General features: G+C 30.6%; 2 protein-coding genes and 1 pseudogene across 3 annotated transcripts; all 3 read left to right on the top strand.

The window, feature by feature from the left end:
* The first annotated feature begins 1,404 nt into the window (after window positions 1-1,404).
* LOC111316939 (cytochrome P450 71AU50-like) lies at window positions 1,405-18,711 on the top strand (annotated as a pseudogene).
* Window positions 18,712-18,813: 102 nt separating this feature from the next.
* LOC111316938 (cytochrome P450 71AU50-like) lies at window positions 18,814-20,990 on the top strand. Of its 2 annotated transcripts, XM_089753805.1 has the most exons (3): window positions 19,077-19,763; window positions 19,968-20,126; window positions 20,214-20,990. In XM_089753805.1, exons 1-3 carry the CDS (start codon window positions 19,245-19,247, stop codon window positions 20,826-20,828), a joined length of 1,293 nt encoding a protein of 430 aa, XP_089609931.1. In that variant the 5' UTR covers window positions 19,077-19,244; the 3' UTR covers window positions 20,829-20,990. The 2 variants fall into 2 exon arrangements, with proteins under 2 accessions (XP_022774918.2, XP_089609931.1); XM_022919183.2 differs by having other exon boundaries at window positions 18,814-20,126.
* Window positions 20,991-21,534: 544 nt separating this feature from the next.
* On the top strand, window positions 21,535-23,351 carry LOC149511987 (transcription termination factor MTERF8, chloroplastic-like). The gene has a single exon (XM_089753936.1). The coding sequence runs from the start codon at window positions 21,627-21,629 to the stop codon at window positions 22,785-22,787; it is 1,161 nt and encodes a 386-aa protein (XP_089610062.1). The 5' UTR covers window positions 21,535-21,626; the 3' UTR covers window positions 22,788-23,351.
* Window positions 23,352-26,231: the final 2,880 nt, after the last annotated feature.

Genomic DNA, 26,231 nt, shown 5'->3' with positions numbered 1-26,231 from the left:
TAATAAATAGCATTTTTCATATAAAATGCAATAATTGAATGGAAATTATGAAAGTAAAATTTTCTAAAGGTATTTGAGTCTATTTAATGTGATTTAACGTGATGGTGAATTGCAACACTTTTACAATATAAAAAAATAAATATGATAAAGAAAAAGTAAAGATCAAAATAAATCAATGTCATTTGTAAGGAGGTGTTCATGGATCGAGTTGGATCGAATTTATATTTGATATTATTAATTTATATATTTGTTTAAGTTAGATTTAGTTTGAAAGTTTAGATTTTAATAATTTTTAAATTCATTTTAAATTAAAAAATAAATTTTAAATTCACTCGTTAAACTTAATTTATATAATAAAAAATTAAAAAATATGTGATTAAATTAAATTTAATGAGATTATATTTAATTTACATATATATAAATTAAAAATAAAAATTATATATCTAAAATAAAAAATAAAAAATATATAAAAATAAAAATTAAGTTTAATTAAATATATATAATTTATATATATGTGAATTAATTTATATATAATTCACATATATATAAAAATAAAAAAATTATATATATATATATATATAAATTTGGATTAAGTTAAGTCAAGTTCAGATTTTAAATTTTTTGTTCAAGATCTATCTCAAAATTTAAATGAATCTAAAAATTAAGCTCAAGTTCATTTAAAAAATTTTAATCTTTTATCCAAATTTTCTCAAAATTTGAACAAACCTATAGATTACGCATAATCTAACTCTTGAAAACGACTTATGATAGTGACTTTTTATATTCATGGCATTCAATTTTTTGGCAATAATTTTTTTAGTATAAAGTAAGTTGTTGTATGGGATAAAGAAAAAATTTTTAAATATTAATATTTAAATTTTAAATGTGTTGATGCTAAAATTTTGTTTTTTTTTTAAATTAAAAAGTACGTTGATCTATCAAAAGATTAAATATTTAAATTGAGTTGATATTGACATTGAGACTTTAGTTTGTTTGAATTCATTGTACTTGAAAACAAAAATGGACATCTTACTAATCTTTTAATTATAGTACAAGGATAACTGGTTAAAATAATTGCGCAAACTAAAACTGTATTAAAAAAAAATTAAAACTATATTCTTAATTATTCTGAGAATCTAAACTTATTTGGGCATCTATGTCTACCCTATTCAAGTTCTCAACCTGAGTATTCCTAGAGAGTTAAACCTTTTAGTTTGATTTTATATGAATTAATTTTGTAACTTTTTACTCTTCACTAAATGTTTTTGGGCATCAATGTATTATGTACATAAAGGCGTTGAATTTTGTTACCTTTTTTTTTTTTTTAAATTACTATTTTCCTTTCTGTCTTCAAGCTCCAGGTTTTTAGCTTTCAAAATACCGTAGCTGCAGGTGTAAAGGCTCTGTCTCAAGCCTTTACCCTGCCATCTCGGTTGAGATACCTGTCGCATTGAAGCACCAGGTATATCTCAGCCTCATTTGAATCCCAGCAAAGTAATTCTAGCAATGGTGTATTGGATTGAAATAGCACTTGCTATTGTTGCACTTGCCATTGCTGCACTTGTCTTTTGTTTAAAGCATCGGCACGGAGAAGATGGGGCATGAAGAAACTACCGCCTGGTCCGAAAGGACTTCCTGTTCTTGGAAACCTTATCATTTTAAAGGACAAACCTGACCGAGATCTTCAACCCTTAGCTCAAAATTATGGCCCCATCATGCACTTGCGCTTTAGCCTGATGCGTATAATTGTTGCCTCATCCCTTCGAGCTGTCGAGCTGTTCCTCATACGACCTTGTTTTTGCTAGTAGGCCATCTTTTGAAGTTGATGAGTATATATATAGCTTACAATCAGCAGAACTTGTCTTTCTTTTCATACGGGTCTTATTGGCGCAACATGCCAAAGATCAAAGATGTGCACTCTAGAGTTACCTAGTAACTCTCCTAACGAATAAGTTTGTGAACTTATAGCGAGACATTGATTTAAGAAGTTACCACAAAATTTTTTTATTTAGGTATGAATGACTACTTAATTGAATTTGTCATGTTTTAAAGAGAAATTCAAAGTTTGACTCAAATATTTTTAAAAGATAGATTCAATGTTTACGAAATTAAAACTAAGTCCGAGAGTGCGGTTACATGTGAGAAAAGTTATAGTAGTCCCATAATGCCCATCAAATGATGGTATCAGCTTAATTTCATGTTATCTATTGAGCCTTAAAAAATCTTACCAAATAATTAATTATTAAAAATTATTCTTATTAATTTGGTAAAAAATTAAAAAAATTCTCTCACCTCAAGAGTATATAAAAAAATTGATGTTTTTCTTACAGAAGCTTCATCATCGGATTATTTAAAAAAAAATTCAAAGAAAAATTAATACTTCAACTTTTTCTTGAGATTTCTTTTCTTATTTTATTTTTTTGAAAAAAGATTAATGCTTTTATTCGAGAAAAATTGATACTTTCAACTTTTTCTTAAAAATGTTTTTTGTGAAAAATATTTTTTGAAAAAAAATTTATTTTCTAAGGAAAATTGATACTTTTAACTTTTCCTTAAAAATATTTTTTTTTTTACATTTTTTTAAAGTTTTTATCATCAAGAAAGAATTGATACTTTCAATTTCCTTAAAACGTTTTTTGAAATTTTTATTTTTAAAGAAAATTGATATTTTTAACCTTTCCTAAAAAGCGATTTTTTTTTTTTATAAAATTTTTATCTTTCCACAAAAGAACATTTTTTGAAATTTTTATTTTAAAAAAAATTTATATTTTCAAATTTTCCTAAAAATATATATTTTTAATTTTTGTTTTTAAGAAAACTTGATACTTTCAACTTTTTTTTAAAAATATTTCTTATGAAATATATTTTTTTTGAGAAATTTTATTTTTTAAGAAAAATTGATGCTCTTAATTTTTCCTTAAAAGCATTTTTTAACACATTTTTTAAAGTTTTTATTATCGAGGAAAGTTGATTCTTTTAATTTTCACTTCTAAAAGAACCTTTTTTTGTTGTTATTTAAGAAATTATTGAAAATTTAAAGAATGTTTATTCATAAATTAGATAAATAAATAATATCAATTTAACTAATAAACAGATAAATGACCAAACAAAAGGAAAAATAAAATAATAAAGGGATAAAACCTTGGCATGGCTTGACTAAGGGGAAGTGGCTCGATTGAAGAAAGGATGACAGCTCGATCAACTGCTCGGTCGGCTCAATGATAGGAACAAGTTTTTGGATCAGTGAAATGGGTTGGGTTGGACCAAAGGGAAACACATGGATCCTGCTTAGTTTCTAGCCTAAAACCGTATCATTTTCAAGTAATATAAAATCCAATATTTTAGTTTTTTTTAGACTACTTCTTTTCTTCCTCTTTTTACCCTTGTTGTTTTTCATTCTAGGTGATTTTCGATTGTTATTTTCCATCAAGCGCTAGTGAAAAACTCGTCTATGTTTGGGCCAACCTCCGGATTCTAGAAATGGCCAGACAAAAACTAGGAATTCAACCGAAAAACTCACCAGAAAACTCAAATTACGCTAAAAAATCCATTGGATTTTGGAATTTCCAAAAATTTTCAAAAAAACACCCTAAAAGAAAATCTTTCTGTTTCTTCACAATCTTCCAAAACGTAACCTAAAATAATTTTCCTAAGAAAACCTATTTCAAAAACTCTTTTAATCCTGGAAAATAACCTTTTTGATACTTCTTCCTTATCTTTTTTTTCTCCTCCCCTTTTATGTGTGTGATCAGAAACTTATATAAGATTCTAATTGCTTAGCCTAGCTTCCCAGATCAGCCAAAAAATTTAAAAAAAAATCCTTTTTTTTAAAAAAATCCTTATTTGTTTATTCTTTTTATTTTGATTCCTCTAGAGTCCTCTTATCAGCATAATTTCAAACCTTTTATCCTAGAGTTCTATCAGGATTGAAATTTTGCTTTTATTATTCTTATTATCCCTATCTGAATCTCATTGAATCAATCAAAACAAATTTAAAAAATGAGTGTCTACAATTACCCTTATTTGTATATTTTCTATGAAATAGAGATTATGCAAAGACATAGATACGCATCATGAGCTTATTCAAGAAAGAAAATAATGAAACATTTTGTGTAGATTGAATCAAGTCTGAAAATGAAATGACTTAGACTAATCAAAGTTTGAAGATAAGACAACTTGGATTGAATCAGAGTCTAAAATGAACAACTTGAACTAAGTCGAAAAAGGATTTGGCATAAGCCAAAATTCCAAAGCATAATGATCTGGATCGAATCAAAATCTAAAATAAATAACTTGGACTAAGCCGAAGAAAGATCTGGTATAGGCTAAAATCCAAAACAAATTGACTTGGATGAAATCGAAGTCTAAAATAAATAACTAGGATTGAAGAAAGGATTTAACATAAGTTAAAATCCAAAACAAAATGACCTAGATGGAATCGAAGTCTGAAATAAGTAACTTAGACTGACCCAGAAAAGGATATGGTATAAGTCAAAATCCAAAACAAAATGATCTGGATGGAACCAAAATCTAAAATAAGTAACTTGGACTAAACCGAAGAAGGACCTAACATAGGTCAAATTCTAAGAACAAAATAACCTGGATGGAATCAAAGTCTAAAAGTAGACAAATTGGAATAAGCCAGAATATAGGTTGTGTCAAAATTTAAACAAATGTCGCTTCCTTCTTGAAAATTTCAATCAACTACGTTTTTGAAACATTTTACTATAAAAGCAAATTTCCTAACATGCATACACGAAATGGTATGAAATGCTAATTTTTTTGAAATGCATATAACAAATGTTATGAAATGTCAGGCTTATCTGATTATGGTAAAAAGGTTTTCAAGCCCTTTTCTATTTTTATTTACTCACCAGTTATGGATTTTTTAACTTCTATGCATATTTGATTAAGGAATCAAACTATCCTCGTCTTTTAGTTTTAGCCAAACTGAGATCAACACTCCATTAAGTTCCCATTGCCTTCATTTCACTTGCCCAAGCCACTCTTAGCTTTCTAGAGTAATGAAGAAAATTTTCATATCATTATTTGTTCATTCATTATCATTTCAATATAATGACATATGTAAAGCAATTGTTTATTTTTTTGATGCAAATGAAAGGGCAGACAAAAAAATAAGAATAATAAAAAAGGTCAATATTAACGTTAGGAAAGAAATGAATTTTATTGAGTGAATGGGATTAAGTTACAAAGATGGGCTTAAGTGGGCTATCAGATAATCATGATTAAAGTAACCTAGAGTTCTTCTAAAAAATCATCCAACTAAAGTCTTTGATTCTTTTGAGTTCATCAAATCACACTTACCCCTTGTGCTATGAGAGTGATGACTTGATTCTTTAAGTCACTTTTTTAGCTTTTTAACTTAGATATCATTTTCTGACTCAAATCGTCCACCTTTTTTTTGCTCAAACTATTCTTTATAGGTTTTCAATTTGAGCTTTCCTCTATTTTATTAAGAGAAATATTTCTTGACAGTATCTGAATTTATTAGATTGGGCAAGTCTTCTCCATCTATTTCTATCAAAATTTAAGTTTCTCTCGAAAACACTCTCTTAATAACATATGGACCTTCATAATTTGGAGTCCATTTTTTTTTATTGTCATGTTAACTTTGAAGAATCCTCTTCAAAACCAACTCTCCTTTATGAAAACATCGACACTAAATTTTCTTGTCGTGTGCCTGCATTATTCTCTTTAGGTATAATTGATCATGACATAGTACTGTCAATCTTTTTTCCTCAATGAAATTTAGGTGCTTGTAACGCTCTCGAATTTATTTGGCTTCTTTCAAACCGACTTCCCGTAAGACTTTCAGATATGAAATTTCTACTTTCACTAGCAACACGACTTCAAACCCGTAAACTAGTACATACTGATATCTAATAAGCGTGCAAAGCAAAAGGTAACTTTTCATACCAATCTTATAAGTCTCGATCATTTTTTCAAGAATTTTTTTAATGTTTTTAATCTTTTTAATGATGCATGATCTTAAACTAGGTATATATCTCTTTCATCATTTTATTATTAAGATTTTTAGCGTTATCTGAGATAATTCTTTTCAAAAGCCCATATCTACATATCACTTCTTTCTAAATAAACTTACACACCACCAATTGGGTCACATTGACATACGATGCAGCTTCAACCTATTTAGTAAAATAATCAATCATTACAAAAATGAACCTATGTCCATTTGTAGCCTTTGGTATGATGGGTCTAATGATATCCATGCACCATATTAAAAATGGCCATGGGGGTGCTATAACATGTAAAGCATTTGAAGGGGCATGTATTTTATCTATGTAAATTTGGTATTTATAGCACTTTCTACCATAATCTATGCAGTTACTTTCTATGATCAACTAGTAATACCATGTCTTCATAATTTGTCTTGGCATCATATAACCACTTGTATGAGCTTCACAAGTCCCATCGTGAACTTCTTTAATGATTTTTCATGCCTTTGTCGCATTCACACATCTCAAGAGAACTAGATCTTAATTTTTTTTATACAAAATATCCCTGTCAAGAAAGATTCCATGGCCAATCTCCTAATGATCCTCTTGTCATTTTTTGTTGCATGCTTTAGGTATTGTTGTCTCTTTAGATACAGTAAAATGTCATTATACCAAGGCTTTCCATTGACCACATCTTCAATGTTTGAGCAATGCACCAAGAATTTTTTCACATCAAGCTTAATGGGTTGAATTTTAATATCAATCTTTACCTTGATCATAGCTACCAATATGCTTAGGGCATCAACAATTTGATTCCCTTTTCTAGGCAGATATTCAAAATGAACCTTTTCAAACTATTTAACCAAGTCAGTGACATACTTGTGGTATTTAATCAACTTTGCATCCCTTGTTTCCCATCTCCTTTCAACTAGTAAATAACCAAGGCTGAGTCTCTATAAACTTTTAGTATTTTAATTTTTCTTTCAATTGCAACTTGTATGCCTATAATACAGGTTTCATATTCAGCCACATTATTAGTATAATTGAAGTTCAATCTTATTGTAATAGGGATATAATTTCTTTCTAGAGATATCACGATTGCCCTAATTTCATTTTCTAAAGCGTTTATAGCTCCATCAAAGTACATCATTCTAAACTGCTTAGTAAGCTTTTCCTTATCAACTTAGGAAACAACCATTAGGTCTTTATCCGAGAAATCAAGCCTCATCGACTCATAATCATCAATAGTTTGTTCCACCAGAAATTCAGTTATGACACTTCTTTTAATCATTTTTTGAGTTATGTAGACGATATCATATTTGAAAAGCATTACCTACCATCAAGTGATTCTTTCAGATAAAGAGGATTTTTTAAAAATATATTTGAGAGGACCCAATTTTGCTATGAGCCACATGGTGTGATATAGCATATATTGCCTAAGCCGACGAGTAGTCCAAGCTAAGGCATAATATATTTTTTTCCAATAAGGAATTCTTTGACTCATAGTCAATGAATTTCTTACTTAAATAGTAAATAGCTCACTCTTTCCTATTTGTTTCATCTTGTTGCCCCAGCATGTCTCTTATTGAGCTTTCATTCATTATTAAATATAAAATCAATGATTTTCTTAAAAAAAATGGCACCAGCATGAGTGAATTTGATATATAATCTTTGACCTTATCGAAGGCTTTCTGACATTCATCATCCCATTTGCTCGAGCTATGTTTACGAAAGAGTTTAAAAATAAGATCACATTTAAGAGTGAGCTGAGAAATGAATTGCTATATATAATTCAATCTCTTTAAGAAACCTCCTACCTTTTTTGATGTGCACAAAGGTGACAAATTTTAGATGGTCGGATCTTATCAGGATGCACCTCTATTCTTTTTTTACTGATTACAAAACCTAATAGCTTTCTTGTTTTAGCCTCAAATGTATATTTAGATAGATTCAATTTAAGCTAAAATTTCTTTAACCTCTCGAATAATTTTTTAAGGCTGGCAACATGATCTTTTTCTTCCCTAGACTTTGTAATCATATTATCTACATTAACTTCTATTTTCTTATGCATCATATCATGAAAGAGAGTTACCATAACTCTTTGGTAAGTGGCCATAGCATTTTTCAACTCGAAAGGCATCACTTTGTAACAAAATATTCCTCACATAGTTACAAAAGTAGTTTTCTCCATTTCATCCCTAGCCATCCTGATTTGGTTATACCTCGAAAATCCATCCATAAAAGAAAATATGGAATATTTGGTCGTATTGTCTACTAAAGTGTCAATGTAAGGCAAGAAAAAGTTATCATTTGGGCTTGCCTTATTCAAATCTAAGTAATCAACATACATTCAAACTTTGTTATTTTTTTTTGAGACTAGGACTATGTTTGTTACCCATTCTAGATACTTAGCCACCTTTAAGATACCTATATTAAATTATTTTTTCACTTTTTCTTTGATCTTCAACAATATTTCAAGCTTCATCTATCTTAATTTCTATTGCACTAGCTTAACACTTTGGCTTTAAAGGTAGCTTAAGCTCTACTGTTATAGTACTGAGTCCAGGCATATCTTGGTAAGACTATACAAAGATGTCTACGTATTCACAAAGTAACTCTTTTAACATTTTCTTATCATTTGTGGGTAATGACGTGCCCATTATAACTTTTTTTTTATTATTATCATCTTCCAGATTTATTAATTCTATATTTTTTTGATGAGGTTCAATTGGTTTCTTCTCTTGTTCCATTAATTTTACAAGGTTGAGAGGTAAAGTATCATTATTTGAGTCTTTTTTATGATCAAGTTCATCAATATAGATTGGATTTTCAAAGTCAAATCCTAAGTTACTATCATGATTATCTTCATATTTATTATTTGGGTACCTGAAAGTAGGTGAAAAAGAAAAAATGTCAGCAAAATGTATGGAATGAAAATTAGAGAATGAAAAGAAGAAATAAAAATGCATCACATTGATCTTTTATTAAATGAATGAATGGCCCATACATAAAAATATCCTAGTACTTTTGGGCAGAAGCATGGAAGTTTTGTTCACTACATTACTTTTAAAAAGATTAAAAAATAATAGGCAGCTCTATGATCTCCCAATTCTTTAATTCTAAACCTTGCAACATCGAATACACTAGCAATTCTTTATCCTGACTGTCAAACGCCTTTCCTTCAACCATTTGGATGGTAAGTTCAGAAAAGTATTTCTCTAGCTCCACATTCTGGTTATCATCTTGAGGATAGATATATCCCCTGATTGGAAGGTGTTATAAAGATAGGGGATAATCATTTTTTTCAACCCAGCTCTTATCTTTTGAACTTGGCCATCCTTTTCTCTTTCTTATTTTCTATCAACTTCTTTTGATCCATCTTCATAGGCTTGTACCTCAAGCTAAAACTCTATTGGTTGTTGATTAAAACTAGTAGCTTCTGAATTCCCTACTGCTTCTTTTCTAGTTCTTTTTTAGGATGCCACCCTTTCCCAATCATTTGTTAATAACTTCTTAGTAGCTACTGATTGTGGTGTATACAACCTAAATTTTTCACCAATATAAGTTGCATTAACAAGCTCAAAGGTTCTATAAGAACATTCTATAACTTTGTCTGTAGATTCCATATATGGGGTGTTTGTTGGCTTGGTTATAATTAGATCTTTTTTTCCTGACACACATACTAGCTTCCTATCGACAATGAACTTTATTTTTTGGTGTAATGAGGACAGGATAACATTTGCCATGTGGATCCATAGCCTACTTAATAAACAACTATATGATAATGAGATATCCATCACTTGAAACTTAACGTTGAAATTACATGGCCCAATCTGTAATTGTATTTCAATATCACCTATCACCTCCTGTCTAGCTCTATCAAAAGCTCTAACAACTATGTGGCTATTTCTTATGTAAGACATAATGGGTAACCTAGCTAGAGTGGATATAGGCATCACATTAATCGTGAAGTCATTGTCAAATTGTGTGACTTTTACATCTAATCGTAACATGAAGAGCATTAATACTTTTTTTTCTTTCTGAAGGGATCTCATCATTATTAAAAGTAATATAGTTTGAGGCTACCAGATTCCTTACAAGGTTAGTTACGTATTCCACAGATACATTATAGGATATGTATGCCTAATTTAATACTTTAAATGAAGCATTATGATGAGGCTTCGAATTCAACAACAATGATAAAAATGATATCCAAACTAGCATTTTGTTCAACTATTCTGTCACACTATACTTGCTATATTTAATTAGCCTTAGGAACTCATAAGCTTTTCTTTTAAAAATGGGTTTCTAGTATTCTTAACTTGACACTACCATAGAATCTTTTTTGTTCCCTTTTTTTCTCCAACCTTTTTTTTTTTCCTAGACTTTTCTAATATTTTTAGAGAATTACAATTTTCACTTCTAGTCAGGCCACCCACACTGGCTATGTTCGCAGTATCAGAATTGTTCAACAAATCTTCTCTATTTAATCATTACATTACAAAATCACAATTGTATTTTCATGGTACTGCATTATAACTTTGGTATAGGAAAGGACCGAAAACTTTGAAGTTTTTAATCGACTTAGAAGTGGGTTGGCTCACCATTAGCTTTGACTTCTTATAGTATATTGTTACTAGTTTTGAGATAAATCTTAAAACTTGCTCGGTAGTGGATATCTCTGCATTCTTTGAGCTTTTCTCTTCTTCATAGAACTTAACTTGGAATGCGTCTATCAACTACTGTAATACTTGGCAAAATTGATCATAATATTCAATCGAATGCCCTATAGCTCCTTTATGGTATTTACAACTTTAAGTTGGATTATGCTCTCTACAATAAGTATGTGGGTCTACTAAATCAACATCTCTGCCTCAATTAAGGCATCAAACACCTAAGCTAAAGAGGTTTTGATCTCATCTACTCTTCTTTTGATTTGTCTAGCTTTATCTTTATGTATGACATTAATTGTTGCTCCAATATTAATTGACAAAAGATTACCATTGTCATTAGGTGCTCATTTTTCTTCAAAGCTTATCAATTATTTTTTTATCAAGTTTTGTACTTTGTGTTTCAAAAAAATACAATTCATAGTGGAATGGCCTGTAATCCCATAATGGTAATCACAATGAGCATTTGGTTTATACCATTTGAAGAAATGTGGTTTCATAAGATCTACAAGGACATGAGCTATTAATTTTTTCTCCACGAGTTGTGAAAGTAAATTTACATAAGACATGGGGATCGTGTCAAATATGACTTTTTCTTGATTATTTCATGATCCTCTTGAATTGCTTGGTTAGGTACTTGGTTTAAGGATAAATCTTGCTTAAGGTATGACGGATGAGTTGTATATGTGAGATGTGAGCTGGTGTTTGTGGTTGAAGAGTTGGTCAATAAACCTATTGGTGTGATGGTTGATATGGGTAGTGGGTAAAGGTTACTTGAGTTGGATACATGGGCTAGTTATGAAAAAAAAAGCATAACCTCCAAATTATTGGCTTTCATTAGGACTGTAAATGAGCTGAGCCGAGCTGAATAGTGAGAAGCTCAAGCTCGAGCTCGACTCACAATTCGGGGCTCGATACTCGGCTCGAGCTCGATCAAGTTTTATTTTTCAAGCTCGAGCTCGATTCGTGATCGAATTCGAGCTACTCGAGCTCGCTCGATTAAGCTCGATTAATATGTAAAAATAAGCTCTATTCATTTACTCGACAAGAGTTCGATTATTCATGCTCGAACTCGAACTCGAACTCGGACTCGAAATATTTTATTAATTAAAATAATAAAAATATATTTAAATATAAAAGCTCAATTAGGCTCGTGAGCTACTCGAGTCAGATATAAAAATACTCGAATTCGGCTCGATCGATAAGTCGAGCTACTCGAGCTCGACTCGATAATAATCGAACCGAATTCGAATTTTTTTCGAATCGAACCCGAGTAGCTTGCGAGTACTAATGTATCATTTACACCCCTAGCTTTCATAGCTTACAACATGCGTTTCTCTTTCTTTCTTCTTGGGTGGGCCATTTCTTTTTACATCGGTTGTCTATCCTCTATATAATTTACCATTCTTAATGGTGTTTTCAATCATCTCACCTGAGATAACCATATCGACAAAGTTTTTTGTAGCATTCCTTATTAATCTTTGATAATATGGAAGCTTAACAGTACTGAAAAAAAGTACTATTATTTTTTCTCTATGAGGGATGGTTGAACTTAGAAAGCAACATCCTTCCATCTTTGGGCGTATTGCTTGAAATTTTTTGTGGCTTTCTTTTTTATACTTTGTAAGGAAATGAGTTCAAATGCTAAGTCCATTATGTGTTTATATTGGGTTATAAATACTTTTGCCAAATCATTCCAATAATGGATACGTGCTCAATCTAATTGCACATACCATTTAACTATAAAACCTGTAAGGCTATCTTGAAATATATGCATCAGTAGTTTCTTATCATGAGCATAAGTGTTCATTTTATGACAATGCATGGTAACATGGGTTACTGGACATTTAGTCTCATTGTATTTTTTAAATTCAAGGACTTTAAACTTTAGTGAGATAACCACATCTAGGACTAAACATGGTTAGGCCGCATCCATAGAGCTAAAATAATCCATTCCTTTAATAGCTCAAACACTTTTCTCTAAAATGTTCATCTTTTACTGGGAGCTTGACTTCTCTATTACCTTAGAAGTTTTTGTTTTCAACACTTCCTTCTCTTTAAAGTCATCGAAATTAGAGACTTCAATTAAGTCTAATAACTTTCCCTTAAAGGTAGGGTTAGTGTAACTACGATATGGCATTTTGGGGTAGGTGAAAGCATATGCCCTAGAAAATGGCATGTGTGGGCCTTGTGTCTCTTAAGAAGATTGACTTTGGTTTGGACCAAACTCAGAAAGGTATAAAAGATCCACAATGTCTTGTCTTTCATTCGAATTGGGGGAATCTTCTATTATCTTACCCTTATCTATTGTTTTTAGCATTTTCATCATCTTCGCTAACTCTCCTTTCAACTCTTCTTGAGCTTTTTTTATCTTGTCTATATGGTTACTTTGTTCCTATTTCATTTGCCTTGTTCGCGATTGAATATTATATGGGTGACATGCAAGTTGGCCTGAAGTTGTCAATGGTTAAGCTATCTTTAAACCTTTAATACCATATTTCAGAATTAGTAAGCTTATATGACCATCTCAAGAAAACCTAAGATGATTATTTTGTTAAGTGCAATGAATGAAAATGCATACATGTAAAAAAAAATTTGCTTTAAAATAGTGTTTAACTAAAAGATTTTATTTATTCCAACAACTTTATTTACATAGAATTTATCATCCTAGAATTATAATCGTAGAATCACCTGATCTGTTCATATTAATCTCTTGTTTTCCTAATGAAATTTAGCAAAGGCTGTCCATGTTTTCCTATTGGGACCACCACTTGCCTTAATGTTTCTACCATTTTGACCATTTCTCTTGCCTTACATACCCTTTTGCAAATTTGGGTGCTTAAGTGCTCAATATACCTCTGTCTCCCTAAGTTTTCCCTTTTACTACATCATTCTTGGTATGATAATTCTCTATGGTCTCAAACTAATGCAATAATATAGTCTTCTTATTCATTCAATCTTTGTCTCAACTTACTTATGTAACTGTTTAGCATATTATTTTTTGTTTGCACCTAGGTACTTTTTTCCTTAATTCAGTATATTCTTGCTTCAATCACTCATTTTCATCAATCAGCTTGGTAATTGTTATCTCTTTGGCTTTTACCTTCATACATAACCTTTTATGTTTTTTGTATAGCTCCGTTAGGTTTTTAACAGCTCTATCACATTCTTTAGCAATGTTGCAAACCTTGACTTCTTGTTTTTAAGCTTTGTCTTTCCATTGATCCTTCTTCTCTTGAAGCTTTTGGATCCCTTGCTTTAGCTTATCTCTTTCAGTCTCAAACTCTTTTTTTCACAACTTTCGATTTTGATAGTATTTTTTAAAGCTTTTTATTCATTGGTTGCTGAAAGGTTTCAGGAGTAAATAAAACTTTCTTCCCTCATCTTGCTCTCCAAATCAAGTACTTGTGAGTGACCTTATTAGTGAAAGATCCTAGTCTAAGAGAACTTATTATTCATAGACTTTTCATTTTAGAGGACAAACCTGATCGAGATCTTTAACCCTTAGCTCAAAATTATGGCCTCATCATGCACTTGCGCTTTAGCTTGGTGCATATAATTGTTGCCTCATCCCCTCGAGTTGTCGAGCTATTCCTCATACAACTTTGTTTTTGCTAGTAGGCCATCTTTTAAAGTTGATGAATATATATATAGCTTACAATCAACAGAACTTGTCCTTCTCTTCATACGAGTCTTTATTGGCACAACATGTGTAAGATCAAAGATGTGCACTCTAGAGTTACTTAGTAATTGTCATAATGTATATGTCTATGAACCTATAGCTAGATATTGACTTAAGAAGTCGTCATCAATTTTTTTATTTAAGTGTAATTATCCACCTTATTGAATTTGTCTTATTTTAAATTTGAAGTTTGACTCAAGTATCTTTAAAAGGTAGATTCAATGTCTACGAAACCAAAATTAGATTCAAGAGTACGGTTATGTGTGAGAAAGGTTATAGTATTCCCATAATGCCCATTAAAAGATGGCATCAACTTGATTTTGTGTTATCCATTAAGCTTTAAAAATTTTACCAAATAGTTAATTATTGAAAATTACTCTTAATTAACTCTAATGCTTTTGGCAAAAAATTATCTCACCTCAAGAATATACAAGAAAACTATTATTCTCTTGCAGAGGCTCTTTCATTGAATTATTTAAAAGAATTCAAAGAGAAATTAATACTTCAACTTTTTCTTGAGATTTCTTTTCTTATTTTAATTTTTTTAAAAAAAGACAAATGATTTTATTTGAATAAAATTGATACTTTCAACTTTTTTTCAAAAAATTTTTTTTTGAAAATTTTGTTTTAAAAAAAAATTGATATTCTCAACCTTTCTTCAAAAGAAATCTTTTGAAAATTGTATCTTTAAGAAAAATTGATACTTTCAACTTTTTCTTAAAAAATATTTTTAAAAAATTTTATTTTCAAAGAAAATTGATACTTTCAACTTTTCTTTAAAAATATTTCTTATGAAATACATTTTTTGAAAGAAATATTTTTTTTTCTAAAGAAAATTAATACTTTCAACTTTTCCTTAAAACATTTATTGTGAAATACATTTTTTGAAAAAAAAATTATTTTTTAAGAAAATTTAATACTTTCAACTTTTTCTTAAAAATGTTTCTTTTTTACATTTTTTAAAGTTCTTATAATTACGGGAGAATTGATACTTTCAATTTACTTAAAACGTTTTTTGAAATTTTTGTTTTTTGAAAAATTGATAACTTCATCCTTTCCTCAAAAGCTTTTTTTTTTTTTATAAAATTTTTTACCTTTCCACAAAAGAATATTTTTTTAAATTTTTATTTTCAAGAAAAATTGATATTTTTAATTTTTTTTAAAACATTTTATTTTGAAATTTTTATTTTTAAGGAAAATTGATACTGTCAACTTTTCTTTAAAATTGTTTTTTGTGAAATATATTTTTTTGAGAAATTTTTTTTTTAAAAAATTGATGCTTTCAATTTTTTTTTCTTAAAAGCATTTTTTAACACATTTTTTGAAGTTTTTATTATCGAGGAAAGTTGATTCTTTCAATTTTTTCCTTTAAAAAAATTTTTTTTTTTGTTATTTAAGAAATCATTGGAAATTTAAAAAATGTTAATTCACAAATTAGATGAATAAATAATATCAATTTAACTAATAAATAGATAAATGAGCAAATAAAAAGAAAAATAAAATAATAAAAGGATAAAATCTTGGCGCGGCTTGACTAAAGGGAAGTGACTCGGCTAAAGAAATGATGACGGCTGGGTCAATGGCACGAGCTCAGCAACTCGATCGACTCGATGACAAAAATAGGCTTTTGGATCAGCAGAATAGATCGGGTCAGACCAAAAGGAAAGAAATGAATCCTGCTTTGTTTCTAGCCCAAAACGACTTCTTTTTCAAGTAGTATAAAATCCAAGATTTTAGTCTTTTTTTTTTAGATCGCTTCTTCTCTTCCTTTCTCGACCTTTGTGGCTTCTCACTCTAGGTGATTTTTTATCATCATTTTTCATTGAACGTTACTAGAAAACTTATCGATGTCTGGGTCGACCTCTAGATTCTGGAAATGGCTAAGCGAAAACTAGGAATTCAACCAAAAAACTCAAATTAAGCCAAAAAACCCATCAGATTTTGAAATTTTTAGAATTTTTTACAAAAACACCCCAAAAGAAAATCTTTTTGTTTCCTCACAATCTCCCAAAATGCAACTTAAAGTAATTTCCCTAAGAAAACTTATCTCAAAAACTACCTTAATCTTGGAAATCAACCTTTTTTATAATTTCTTCTTATCATTTTTTTTTCTCCTCCTCTATGTGTGTGATTAAATATTTATATAAGATTCAAATTGCTTAGCCAAACCTTCTAGATCAGTCAAAAAATTTAAAAAAGAATCCCTTTTTTCAAAAAACCCTTATCCATTTATCCTTTTTATTCTGATTCTTCAAGAGTCCTTTTATCCTAGATTTCTATCAGGACTGAAATTATGCTTTTATTATTCTTATTATCCTTATCTGAAACCCACCGAATCAATTAAAACAAATTTGAAAAATAAGTGTCTATAGTAACCTTAAAATAATTAATTCTTTCAAGTCCATGAGAAAAGAAAAGCTTTATCTTTTTATTGACTACATTTAAGAAGTTGCATGTGATCGTGTTGCTATTGATCTTAGTGTTAAGGTCCCATCTCTTACTATTGACATAACTTGTAGAATGGTGCTTGGGAAGATATTTGGATGATGATTTTGTTAGGCTAAAAACCCTAATCCAATTCAATATCAGTGAAAGTAAAATTAAACAATTAATTAATCACATAAAAAATAATAATTTAACATATTTTGACCTAACCGACTTACGTCTACAGATAGAAAAAAAGATCCACTGGTTATGGAGAATTATAAACATACAATCAAATCAATTTCACTTAAAACTAATACTTATATACCCTTTTAATCTCTTTTAATTCTATGAAATATTCTCAACTCAAACAAACATATAACCATGTGTACCCATGCATCATACTTATGCGAACTCTTCTAGTTTTTTTTAATCTACTCACAAACATTCAATCAAATATATCCATAAGACGTAAATCTTCAGTATTCCTATGAGGTGTTTATCTCATAAAATCTTACAATTTTGTTATATTTTTTTTATACCCGTAGAGACTTCATTTATTTATAAGCATACACATTTGCTTATCAAAAAAATTTTTTTTTTTAGAATTCCTCTTTTGTAAATAAAACTTATCTATTAAATTTTTTTTTTTTTAGAATTCTTCTTTTGTAAATTTTTTTATCCATCAAATAATATCTATCTAATCTTAAATAAATCTGATATTAAATTTGAGTCAAATTTTGATGAAAGGGACGTCAAAGCTGTAATTAGATATCAGGGCATGCAACTAGGAGCGGCTTTTAATTTTAGCTTGTTATACTCCTCAAATTAAAGCACTTGATCTTCGAGGCCTAGCAAAGCCCATGAAAGTGTTTTCCAAGGTGTTTGATCAATTCTTTGAGAAGATAATTGATAAGCATTTTTAATTTAAAGATGATAACAAAATCGAGGACTTTGTTGATATTATGTCGTAATTCACGGAATCAGAAGAAACTCAGTTCCGTGTCGAGTGAGACAATATTGAAGCCATAATCTTGGTACTGATCTCCCACATCTCAACAAATAATATTTGATTTTCCCAAAGATAAAAAATAGGACTTGAAATTTAAAACCATTAAATCTATATTTTTCTTCTCTAATTAGTATCCTTGAATCTAGAAACTGTACTTCTTGCCGACAATTCCCTTGCAGGACATCCTTGTCGCGGTGGCTGCAATGGACACCTCAGCAACTGCAATTGAATGGACACTATCCGAACTCATCAAGCTTCCACAGGTAATGAATAAAGTCCAAAAAGAGTTGGAAAATGTGGTGGGTCTGCAAAGAATGGTGGAAGAATTTGATGTAGAGAAATTGGACTGCTTGGATATGGTTGCGAGAGAAAACTTAAGGTACCGTTGTTGGTCCATCGTGGGGCTCTGGCAGACTACATAGTTAATGGCTTTCACATACCCAAGAATTTCGAATCTTCATCATCCCATGGGTCATTGGCCCAGAAGCTTTTTCCATAGATATTTATTAAGTGACATTGACATCCGAGGACACAACTTGCAACTAATCCCGTTCGGTTCTGGCTGTAAAGGCTGCCCTGGAAAGCAACTGGGTCCCACTATGGCTCGGCTTGTTGTGGCACACTTTGTTCATTGCTTTGATTGGGAGCACCCAGACGACGTGCTTCGACAACTAATTGCGCTTAGGTTCATTTTGTCCATTGTGTATTTGAATAATTACTGCTAGTTAATTGCACAAAAAGGACATGTGCTGAAAATTCTACTGAGATTATGAAGTAAGTAATTTGTTATCAAGTGTTCAAGGTCAATGATGCTAACAAGTATAAGAGACAAAGGGAGAAAATTGATAACTCAGCTACAGGATACCACTGAGCTGGAACCAGCTGGCTTGAAGACACAAAATTGACAGAAGAAAAAATTGTGATCCCCAACTCGATATCAAATTCAACTAGATGAAAGCGATTAGATGAAGGAGAAAATATTAAAACATTATTTTTCTAGACTCAATGCAAGCTTATATGCAGCGTCGGCTTAAACCTATTCAGAGAATCTGGACATCAAGGGTCTATCACTGCTCAAAAATAACTTAACATTTTTACAACATTTAAAATGAAGTTGTTTTTTTTCTTGTTTTTCTAACTCTAGCTTCAGACAGGATCAGATATGAAACTGAATTGAACAAATGTGATGTTGTGTTGTCCCAAAAAATTATTATAGAAATGTGACATCATTTGTTGTATATTTAAAAAGCAAAATGTTAATTCATAATACGATTTTTAATTCGAATTTTTTTGTGTACTATGACTGTTCTAGATAAGATAAATATTAGATTAAGTAGAGGCAAGTGGTCATTGAACTTTGCTTCTGTTTGTTTTCCCGTCTTTAAGCTCCACCCCATGATATCAGTATCCCAGTTGCAGAAGTAAGGACCGTGTCTCAGGCTGCTGCCCTGCTTTAACCTTTGTTGAAGCAGCCGGTGATGGAGTGGTCATGGACAATTCTTGCAGTTGCTGCCCTTATCTTTTTCTTTCACGCATTGAGATGGAAAAGAAGGGCCAAAAATAAGAGATTACCTCCCGGTCCGAGAGGGCTTCCTATTTTTGGAAACCTTTTCATGATGGGGAACAAACCTCACCGAGATCTTCAACAGTTAGCCCAGAAGTATGGCCCCATAATGCACTTACGCTTTGGCCTGATGCCTGTAATTGTTGTCTCATCCCCTGAAGCTGCCGAGCTATTCCTCAAGACATATGACCTTGTTTTTGCTAGCAGGCCACCTCATGAAGGTGCCAAGCATGTTGGTTACAATCAGCAGAATTTGTCCTTCTCCCCATACGGTTCCTATTGGCGCAACATGCGTAAGATGTGCACTCTGGAGTTGCTTAGTAACCTCAAAATAAATTCTTTCAGTTCCATGAGAAAGGAAGAGCTTTTTCTTTTAATTCAGTATATTCAAGAGGCTGCTTCTGCTCGAGTTGCGGTTGATCTTAGTGCTAAGGTATCATCTCTTAGTACAGATATTTCTTGTAGAATGGTGCTCGGAAATAAATATAGTAATGATGATTTCAACGAAAAAGGCTTCGAAGCTATAATTCGAGAGGGCATGCAAACAATTGGTGCTTTTAATTTAGCTGATTACATTCCTCAAATTAAAGGACTTGATCTTCAGGGTCTAACAAAACGCCTGAAAACTATTGCCAAGGTTTTTGACGACTTCTTTGAGAAGGTAATTGATGAGCATGTTCAATCCAAAGATGAAGACAGAATCATGGACTTCGTTGATGTCATGCTGGGATTCATTGGATCTGAAGAAACTGATCAGTACCATGTCGAGCGAGACAATATCAAAGCAATAATATCGGTACTCTTCTTTTGTGCACGTTTACTTGTCCATTCACTCCATTGTGCCTTTTGGTCTAAAAAATGTTTGTTTATGACAATTTTGCAGGACATCCTTGCAGCTTCAATGGATACTTCAGCTACTGCAATTGAGTGGACACTGTCCGAACTCATCAGACATCCACGGGTGACAAAGGAAGTCCAAAAAGAACTGGAAAATGTAGTAGGCATGGACAGGATGGTCGAAGAATCAGACTTGGAGAAATTGAAGTACTTAGACATGGTTGTGAAAGAAAGCTTTAGGGTTCATCCAGTGGTACCATTGCTGCTCCCGCATGCATCTATGGAAGACTGCATGGTGAATGGCTATCACATACCCAAGAATTCACGAATCTTGATAAACGCATGGGCCATAGGTCGGGACCAAAAGGTTTGGACTGATGCAGAGAAGTTTTATCCAGAGAGATTTGTTGGAAGTGACATTGATCTTCGTGGACGCAACTTCCAGCTAATCCCATTTGGTTCTGGGCGCAGAGGCTGCCCTGGAATGCAACTGGGTCTCACTGTTGTTCGGCTTGTGGTGGCACAATTGGTGCATTGCTTTGATTGGGAACTCCCGGATGATATGTTGGCGACTGACTTGGACATGACTGAGGATTTTGGTATGGTATGTCCTAGGGCTAAGCATCTCCTGGCTATACCAACGTGGCGCCTAAAAACATGAGAAAATGGCTGTGTAATTTCTACAAGAGTATATTTTCGGGATATATTTGTCGCCTTCTCTAGTACTTTAGCTTTTCTCGTTAGAACGCAAGTTTTATGGATATATCATATCTAATTATCATGATTAAACAAATAAGATCTAGATTAATTGCCTTTTCTTTTAGATATCCAATTTAAAGCAAAATATCCTATCATTTTTTTAGACTTACAATCATATGATGTACTGATATAATATTAAAATTTTAATTTTAGAATCCGTTTGGACCAATCATAAAATTGAAGAAAAAAAAGCTTTAGTAGAAGATTATCTTGATTTAATTCAGCTTATTATTTTTGCTGCAAATTTATAAATGAAGCAATATTATTATTATCTACACCCTTATGTAAAGTAAGTTTGGCCTTATAGAGAAAAAAAAAATCTTAGATTTATCTTTGTATGCTCAAGTATGTATAATTTAAAGACTATTAATGTTAATAATGGTTAAAATTTAAATAATATAAATTTCATATGCCAATTTTAACGTTAAATTATAATGATTAAAATGGAAGGTATTACATTTTATCATAAATTGCATTATCTATAAGAAAACAAAAACATATATTAGACCAATGAATAAAAAGTCCACCTTAAAGAAGTTTGTTTTTCCAGCAACGGCGTCGCGGCTTATTTTATCCTTCTACCCTAAACGTCGTCGTTACTTGATCGAGAGTGTATTTAGAATTGAATTTGCAATTCTGCATTATGAAGATTGAATTTTAAACCCTAAAGCCCGCTGCACAGAATTCCTCAAAAACCTTAATGCAAACCCTCAAATCATCTTCCATTTTCTCAACTTCCTATTTTCTCAATTTTTCGTTAAAACCCAAATCATTTATTTTTATTCTCTCATATTCTTCTTCCACCTCTGTTTCGAATCCTCCCCTTTTCAATTATCTTGTAAAAAACTTGGATTTCACTGAAACCCAAGCTGTTTCAATCTCTAATCGTTACTCTCATGTGAAATCCCTCCAAAAGGCTCAATCGGTTGCCAATTTTTTTCAAAGTCTTGGCTTTTCCAATGCCGAAATAGCCTTTGCTGTCCGTTTGGAGCCCCAAATTCTGTTTGCTGATGTAGAAAAGAAGCTTAGGCCAACAATCAAACTTTTTCAAGATCTGGGTCTTGTGGAACCCCATCTGGGTAAGTTCTTTTCTAGGAATTCTACGCTTTTAACTTGTAGTTTAGATAAAAAGTTGATTCCTTCTATCCAATTTGTCAAGAAAATTTTAGGGAATAATAATGAAGACTTGTTTAAGGTCTTCAGTAGATGCAATGGTTTTATTGCTAGAGATGGCATATCAAAGTTGTCGAGAAACATTGAGTATTTGGAAAGCTGTGGGATTGTTGGGTCTCAGCTCTCAAAGTTGTTAACGAGACAACCTAGGATTTTTAGGATGCGAGAATCGGCATTAAGGGATCTCGTTACGAGGGTTGTAGATATGGGGATTTCGACTGATTCGAGGATGTTAGTGCATGCTATTCATACCTTGAGTTGCTTGAGTGAACAAACATTTAAGAAGAAATGTGAATTACTTAAGACTTTTGGTTTTTCAGACAGTCATTGCCTGGTTATGTTTAGGAAGAACCCAGGTGTTTTTAGGGTCTCTGAGAAGAAAATGAAGTTAGGAATTGAGTTCTTTCTTAATGTGGCAAAGTTTGATAAGACTGTTTTGGCTTCAAGGCCAATTCTTTTGATGAGTAGTTTGAAAGATCGTGTGATTCCTAGATACCGAGTTTTGCAGATTGTTAAGTCCAAGAAGTTGTTGAAAACGGATCGGAGTTTTCTTTACATCTTGGAATATACAGAGAATGAATTCTTGGAGTTCATATCAAGGTTTCCAGATGATGTGGAAGAACTGTTGATGGCTTACAAAGCTCATCTTTTGCACACTTCTTCTTCTTCAGAAGAAGAAAACACATGATAAAAGTCTGTTTCTAGGCCAATTCTTTTGATGAGCAGTTTGGGAGATCATTTGATTCCTCAAGATTGAGTTTTGCAGATTACTAGTTAGAAGGAGTTGTTGAAAATGTATTGGAGTTTTCTTTACATCTTGGAATATACAGAGAATGAATTCTTGGAGTTCATGTCAAGGTTTCCAGATAATGTGGAGGAACTGCTGATAGCTTACAAGGCTCATTTTTTGCACACTTCTTTTCTAGAAGAAAAAACATGCCAAGTCTGTTTTTATTTAATTTGGTTTTACTTTGTCAAAGGCCACTTTTGGGCTTTCATGTTGATTCGAGATGGTCCTGGTATACTAATGTGTCATTTAATTTAGTTTATATTTGATCTATACACTTAACAGTGTATAGAGTTTATATTTTATGCCATTTTTTGTTTTGACTATTTTGAGACAAATTTGTTCAGCTTTTCTTCATCATGAATAAAGTTCATCCTTTCGCTGCCTTCAAAAAGAAGAAAAAAAAAAAAAAACACTTCAGAGGAAAAGAAAGGCTTGATGTGGTGATGTTTAATTTATGATTCATCAATTATGCATATGTGGTATGGATTTCATGTATGAGACTAACAAAGATGGAATAGACATAAAAGAATTAGAGAAGATACCCTAAATAGCTGTGAGCTATTACACCTTTTTTTTTTAATGTGCTACTTAATAAAAACAATGTTAAATTGGTATCTAATTTTATTAAATTATTTTAATCCCTAAGATCGTTAGAATAAACATTAATGTAGTTAACAGTGATGTGGATGAGACATGATTATTACGTGATAGGGATGTGATTGTATCTTGTAATATTAAAAAAAAAAAAAAAACTAAAAGATAAAAAGTTTTTTTTTTATTATTTTTAAATTATTTTATTTAAAAAGTTTTGTATTTTTATTTTTTAAAATATGACATGTGGTATCCGCATTATTCTCATATAGTAATCACATGTAATTCACATCAATGTTGATTGCCACATTAACACTTATTTTAATGATCTTTAAAATTGGAATAACTTAATAAATAAAAATGAAATTTAAGTAACTATTTAAAATTTTTTAATTTAGATATCACATTAAAAAATACAATAATTAGAGTTTATTTATGATATTAACTCAAAGATAAGTATTACTAACATTCATACCAACTTGACAACAAGTGAGGTATTGAGTTGATAATAAAGAATTTTGTCCTGAAGCCAACCAGACCAAGATAAAACAAATAAATGAAAATGTTAGTTATATAAAATTTTCCAAGATAATTTCAGTGAAAATCAACTGAAATTTTGAGAAAAACGTTCTCGTTTTTTTGAACTAAAAATTAATGACTTAGCTAAAATTATTAGAGTTAAACCTATGATTTATATCAAACAAGATATAGATAAGTTTGAAATTCAAATTTTAAAACTTTTCAAGAAATGTTTAATTGAACAAACAGATAGCCCTTATTTTAGTATTGCATTTCTTGTCAGAAAACATTCTAAACAAAAACGTGGTCAAGCCCTATGATAATCAACTATAAAAAGCTTAACCAAAATTTTGTTTTTGATGGATATTTTATCCTAAAAAAGATGTTTTAATCAATTTAGCAAAAAATGCTAAATATTTTAGTAAATTTAACTGTAATTTTAGTTTTTGGCAAATAATGCTTACCAAAGAGTCAAAATCATTGACTACTTTTTGTGCACCAACAAGCCATTACCAATGGACTATTATGTCATTCAAATTATGTAATGCCTTTCAAATCTTTCGAGGTGAATGGACAAAATTTTTGCAAAACATAAAAAATTTTATTGTGTATATATTGATGATATTTTAGTTTTTTTCTGAAAATCTAATTGAGCATAAAAAACATCTTAATATTATTGTTTAAGAGTTTGTCAAACATGGTATTATACTCAGTTAAAAAAAGATTGAGTTAGAAAAAATTAAAATAGGATTTTTAGGATTAAATCTCTCATCATATGGTTTTACTCTTCAAGATCATATTATTTCAAAAATTAAAGATTTTCCAGAATAACTAGAAAATATAAAACATTTGCAACAATTCCTTAGTCCTTTTAACTATGGAAAACAATTCTTCAAAAATTTCTCTAAAAAGGAGAAAATTCTACAAGAAAAATTGATAAAAGATATTGAATTTTCTTGGATAGACCAAGATTCTGGTATTATCAAACAAATAAAATTAGAACTTGCTACTATTTCAAAAGTATATTTACCTAAACAAGGTGATTATCTAATCTTGGAAACAGATGCTTTAAATGAACACTAGGGATGTGTTTTAAAAGCAAAAGTTCAAAACAATAAACTTATTTATGGTTATAATTCTAACAAGTTCAAACAGAACGAAATCAAATATATTATATTTGAAAAAGAATTATTAGCCATTAAAAATACTAATTTTAAATTTCATATTTATCTTGCACTTGAACATTTTACAATCAGAACTGATAACCAATATGTTCGAGATTTCTTAAAAAATAGAAAAATAGAAACTAATCCAAGATGGATTAGGTAGTATAATTTTTTATGTCAATATATTTTTAGAATTTATTAATGGTGATAAAAATTTTCTTGTAGATTATCTTAGCAGGCCGGAGGGATAGAGTTAAAAAACCTCTACAGCAGCAAGAAGGATAGAGAACAATACAAAAAAGGCAAACTAAAAAAGTTTCCTCTTTTTTCTTTTCCTCTACAAATACTAAATCATATCTTAACCAGGGATATACACCTTTTATTAACCCTCAAAGAGGATATTTACCGCATTAGATTCCTTAAATGCCCTATTTTATCTTCCCACAAAAACCTGTAATACAACCAGTACTACAAATCCTTAAAATCTTTCACCATTTTCTTAGGATCCAAACTAATAGACCCTTATTTCTTATTCAAAAATTGTACAATCAATAAAAAAATTGTTGAAAGATACAAAAATGACAAATGTAGAAATAAAAACTTTCTACAATCCTAGTCTTCCTGTTGACATATACAATATGTTCAACAATATTTGAAAATCCCATCTCTCTCAAAACAAATAGAATTTTAGAAAAAAGATGACTAAATTAGTTGAATTCTTAGTTAAACCAGCTAAAAAAAAAGTAGCTTTTTGATGAATTGGTTTTCAAAAATATTTGTTCTTCATATCTGTTAAAATAGAAAGACGTAGATTTCTTTGAAGAAAACCATATTCTATTCAAGAAATAAAAAATTCTTCTAACCTTACTAGATTTGGGAAGTTGAGAAATTTATGTCTGGTCCTCCCTTGGAACTAATAATGGATGGAATTGAAAATTTCTGAACTACTAAACCAAGTAATTTAGAAAATACTCAAATTCATCAAGATATCACTTCCAAATAGGAATATCCATGATGAATTATGCCAAAGTTCTTTTGACTCAAGTTAGTCGTTCATCATATCTCA

This window comes from Durio zibethinus, chromosome 24 (genome assembly GCF_047325235.1).
Source record: "Durio zibethinus cultivar Kanyao isolate XHJ-2024 chromosome 24, ASM4732523v1, whole genome shotgun sequence".
Lineage (NCBI taxonomy): Eukaryota > Viridiplantae > Streptophyta > Magnoliopsida > Malvales > Malvaceae > Durio > Durio zibethinus.
This window is presented reverse-complemented; position numbering and strand designations above follow the sequence as displayed.

Bases quoted from the DNA above. Each gene is read 5' to 3' on its own strand.
- LOC149511987 (XM_089753936.1), top strand. From the start codon at position 21,627: ATGCAAACCCTCAAATCATCTTCCATTTTCTCAACTTCCTATTTTCTC.
- LOC111316938 (XM_022919183.2), top strand. From the start codon at position 19,245: ATGGAGTGGTCATGGACAATTCTTGCAGTTGCTGCCCTTATCTTTTTC. The intron at 20,127-20,213 runs GTACTCTTCTTT...ACAATTTTGCAG, and splicing joins ATATCAAAGCAATAATATCG to GACATCCTTGCAGCTTCAAT.